Source organism: Colobus angolensis, unplaced genomic scaffold (assembly GCF_000951035.1).
Source record: "Colobus angolensis palliatus isolate OR3802 unplaced genomic scaffold, Cang.pa_1.0 Scaffold236, whole genome shotgun sequence".
NCBI lineage: Eukaryota > Metazoa > Chordata > Mammalia > Primates > Cercopithecidae > Colobus > Colobus angolensis.
In genome coordinates, this window is record NW_012115555.1 from 584,897 (window position 1) to 589,354 (window position 4,458).

General features: G+C 54.4%; 1 protein-coding gene across 2 annotated transcripts in view; it reads right to left on the reverse strand.

Moving 5' to 3' along the window:
• VARS (valyl-tRNA synthetase) overlaps positions 1 to 4,458 on the reverse strand; it is a 28,525-nt gene extending 24,067 nt beyond the window's left edge. The window contains exons 1-8 of one of the 2 annotated variants that reach the window (XM_011944734.1): positions 4,371 to 4,458; positions 3,656 to 4,075; positions 1,793 to 1,927; positions 1,564 to 1,702; positions 1,199 to 1,323; positions 1,022 to 1,106; positions 668 to 768; positions 407 to 534 (exon numbers count right to left, since the gene is read on the reverse strand). In XM_011944734.1, the coding sequence (XP_011800124.1) occupies positions 407 to 534; positions 668 to 768; positions 1,022 to 1,106; positions 1,199 to 1,323; positions 1,564 to 1,702; positions 1,793 to 1,927; positions 3,656 to 4,042 (1,100 nt within the window). In that variant the 5' untranslated portion in view covers positions 4,043 to 4,075; positions 4,371 to 4,458. Of the gene's footprint in view, positions 1 to 406; positions 535 to 667; positions 769 to 1,021; positions 1,110 to 1,198; positions 1,324 to 1,563; positions 1,703 to 1,792; positions 1,928 to 3,655; positions 4,076 to 4,370 lie in introns of both variants that reach the window. The other variant, XM_011944733.1, reaches the window with a different exon arrangement.

Genomic DNA, 4,458 nt, shown 5'->3' on the forward strand with positions numbered 1-4,458 from the left:
ATTAAATTCAAAATAATGTTATTGTTACTAGAAAAAGAAGGGATAGGCTGGGTGTGGTGCCTCACACCTATAATTCCAGCACCCTGGGAGGCTGAGGCAGGAGAATCACTTGACTTGGAGACCAGACTGAGCAACAAAGCAAAAACCCATCTTTACAAAAATTTAAATTAAATTAAATAAAGAAAGAAGGGAGAGAAGAGAGTCTGCAAGTGGCAGTGTTGCATGGGAGTACTGGACTAGGAGAGGAAGCTAAATGATCAGATGGGAATGACAGAGAGAAGTGTAGCGCCTCTGGGGGCAGAGGTGAGCACCAACCCAGAAGGAGAGAGGCTGGGGGGCTGTCAGCCAAGAGGAGAGAGCCAGATGAGGCAGAGGGAACCAGAGGGAGGTGCGGATAGGAGCTCACCATCGAGTCAGGGAGTCCTGGATGGCGTTGGTGAGCGCATGGCCCAGGTGCAGGGAGCCTGTCACGTTGGGGGGTGGGATGCACATCATGAAGACACCTCGGGGATTTGCTGCTGACACATTAGGACGCTGATGGTGGAGAAGGATGGCACATGTTTAAGGCCTCAGGTCACCTCTCCCAGCCCCTCCCAGGCAACACGTCCTTCAGTCCTGCCCTTCCCCACCCCACCTACTCTGAGCCTGGGCAGCAGTGCCCACTCACCCCATACTCGGGCTTGAAGAAGCCCTGCTGCTCCCACCAAGGGTACCAGGCAGCCTCCACATACCGAGGGCTGTAGGAGTCAGGCATGGGGCCACTGACATCTAGCGGAGAGGAAGGGAGGGCTCAGTGCCATGGCTGAGAGCACCAGGAAGGAGACATGCTAGCAGAGAGGGATCAGGATTTCCCTCTCTGGATGTCGCTTACATCACAGGACAAGCATTTAAGGGGCCTAGGGGCAGGGGAGGGGGTCTGCAAATCCTCACCAAACAAAGTGGTGAGAGCAAGAACAGAGCAAGATAGGGTGAAAACTTGGAAGGGGCTGCTGAGGGGTGAGCCCCTTCCCACTCCTGGTACCTTTCTTTTCCCCGGGTGGGGTTGGGAGGTCATAGGTAATGACCCCAGGATCCCGTTTCTCCCTCTTCTCTGGTTTTGGTTTCTTCTGCTTGGGAGGGAGAAGACATAGGCCGAGGCATCAGCTACCCCATCACTGCACACATCAACTTTCCTTCCAGCTCCACCCTCGCCTCTCACCTCCCCTGCAGGTGGCTGCTGCTGTTGGATCTTCTGCTTCTGTTGGAATTTCTCTAGCTTCTCCCGTTTCTTTGCCTCTTTCTTGAGCTGAGCAGCTGTCTTTGGGAGGGCAGGAGCCTCGGGGCCTAGAGAGAGGCACAGAAATTCAGACTCAGCCAGCTGGGGACCCTCTGGGACGGCACTACTAGGTTTCAGATGGGCTATTTCAGATGCCCGAGGTCTCGCCCATGCTGACCTCCCCCCTCACCCTCCTCTCCCGCAGGACCCTGCCCCAGTGATTCTGCCATTTCTAAGGAAAAAAGAAAGTGAGTTGCATGGAAGGCCCCAGGGAAGCCCCTATCCTCCAACTCCTTGCCCTGCCTCACCTGGCTGATGAGAGAGAGGCCTGGCCCCTGAGCATAGAACTACTTCTCCCAGCACGGCTCGGAATTCTGGCTGCCGGACACACGTGACAAACCAGCGAGTCACATTATTCCAGATCCGGCGGGCAGGTGGGTCTAGGACCTGGAACAGGAAATAAATGACTATTTTCAGTCACCCTGCAGTGAGGTCTGAGGGGAGCAGTCTTGTTCTTCCCCAGGCCTGGTGACTCACGTATCGGAAAGGCAGCAGCAAGGCCGTGACAGCCGCCAGGTCAGCCAGAGTGGGGGCCTCCCCGGCCAAGTAGGTGTGCAGCCGAAGCCACTCCTCCAAGGGGCTCAGGGCCCTGCCCAGGGCCCCCAGCAGAGCCTGGCAGGAAGGGGAACAGGTGTGAGACAAGGTTTGGCCTGCCTCCATCTCCCACCACAACCCTCCTTTTGGCCTCCCTCCACCCCACTCCAACAAATCACCACCTCTGAGTCCCATTTCTTCACTCAAGTAGTCATAATAAAAATACTTCTGACTCATCCAGCAAATGAAACTCAATACTTATGTGTTAGATGCAATATATTAAGCATAGAAGTAAAGATTATATGAGGCAACTCAGTAAGTGCCAGGTCCAGGACATCAATAAATATTTATTAAGTACTTCTCCAGGGAATGAGAGGACAACACGAACAGATGGACAGAGCCCTGACCTGGTAGAGTTAACGTTCTTGTAAGGGAACAACAAAATGAGCAAATATAAAATGCAGTGCTCGGGCCGGGCCCGGTGGCTCACGCCTGTAATCCCAGCACTTTGGGAGGCCGAGGCGGGGGGATCATGAGGTCAGGAGATCGAGACCATCCTGGCTAACAGGGAGAAAACTTGCCTCTACTAAAAATGCAAAAAAATCGGCCGAGCGTGGTGGCAGGCACCTGTAGTCCCAGCTACTAGGGAGGCTGAGGCAGGAGAATGGCGTAAACCCGGGAGGTGGAGCTTGCATTGAGCTGAGATCACGCCACTGTACTCCAGCCTGGGCAACAGAGCGAGACTCCGTCTCAAAAAAAAAAAAGAACCATGCCATATTTTTCTTAACTCCTATGAAGAAAAATAAAGCAGAATGAAGGGAACAGGGGCCAGGTGCTGTAGCTCATGCCTGTAATCTCAGCACTTTGGGAGGCCGAGGCGAGCAGACAATCTGAGGTTAGGAGTTCAAGACCCTGGTCAACATGACAAAACCCCATCTCCACTAAAAATACAAAAAATTAGCCGGGCGAGGTGGCAAGTGCCTGTAATCCCAGCTACTCAGAACGCTGAGGCAGGAGAATCGCCTGAGCAGTGAGCTGAGATCGCACCATGGCACTCCAGCCTGGGCAACAGAAGGAGACTCAGTCTAAAAAAAAAAAAAAGAAAAGAAAAGAAAAAAATGAGGGGAACAGGGAATTCCAGGAGAGAGGGACTCTATTTTATTTGTTTGTTTGGACAGACATTCTGAATGCAAGGACTCTATAGGGTGATCACAACATGAGGGAGCAAGTCAGGGTCTGTCACATTCATTCATCCATTCAATAAATACTAATTTCCTATCATGCGCTCAACACCATGCAAGGAGGCGGAGTTGAAAGTACACCAAGGCTCAGGTCTCCTTTGGAAGGACTGATAGTTACAATCTGGCAGGGTTCTCTCTCCTCTCATTTCCCTTCCTCATTTCATTTCTCTTTTATCTCCTCTCAGCAATTGTCATATCTCCCTCACCCAGCCTTTTCCTACAATTCAAACAACTTCTATTCTCATCAATTTCAGACTCATCAAACTTTTACTAAAAGACTTTAAAAGTGCCGGGCACTAAACTATGTGCTCTGTGCACATCTTTTAATCCTATTAACTCAGCGAGGCAAGCATTACATCAACTTGCCTGTGTGTTCATAGACATAGGGCGATCGAGACACAGCGGGTTTATGAAGCGTGCCCAGGGTTACCATACCAGCTGGCAATCTGGGATTTGATCACTCTTTTCCCACATCTGATGTGCTACCTTCTTGTCTCACTGTCCATTCCAGTCCTCGCTTCCCTCCTCTGAATTTCTCCCCTCCCCCTCTGTACAACCCCCTCACCTGGGGGTCCTGGGCCGAGCTTCGGAGTCCCAGGGCCGGCAGCGTTGCTCCACAGGCAGCTGGTATTAACTCCGTATCGGCATAACTGACCCACTGTTGGACGAGGACAGCAGCCCGGCTGCCCCCTGGGCCTCCCAGGCCTGCTGGCCACAGCAGCTGGGACACAGCCGTGGCCCCCCACACCCAGAGTCCACCGGGCCCCTGCTCCAGGGCCGGCAGGCGGGGTGGGGGAAAGGGAGTCCTGCTAGTCGGGGGCGGCTGGAGACAGATGCGGGGGTGGGCTCCTCCCCATCCGGGACCCTCCCCAGCCTCCCCATAGCGAGCGGCTATGAGGGCTCGGAGGCTGGGGAAGGCATCTGGGTGAGGGGAGACGTAGAGGATGGACATAGTTATGAGAGGGTCCGAACGAAGTAGAAAAACCTAAGGAGAAAGAGAGACAGGGGATGACTGAGGGATCCAGGTGGGTCCTATGTTTGAGTAGAGAGGGGACCCTCACGGTAGCTTCTCCGCCGCAGACACCCGAGTCCCCCAGGACTGAGGGTCTGACCAGGCCGGCTGTCAGGAGCCAAGGACCTGGCTCTCAGAGGGGCAGTGACAGTAGGGAGCTCCTGGGGAAGAGGGACTATCCATGATCGCGAGGCTTCGGGGAGTGTGGAAGGCTCTCAGGAGCCGGTCGGCGTCTGGTTGGACGCGGGTTCGAGCCGCGTGTACGTACTGGAGGGAGATGGTAAGACTGGGCCGGGAATCCACCTCACAGCCAGGCGCCGGCCGCGGCTGGACCGGCCGGGCGGCCGGGGCGGAGG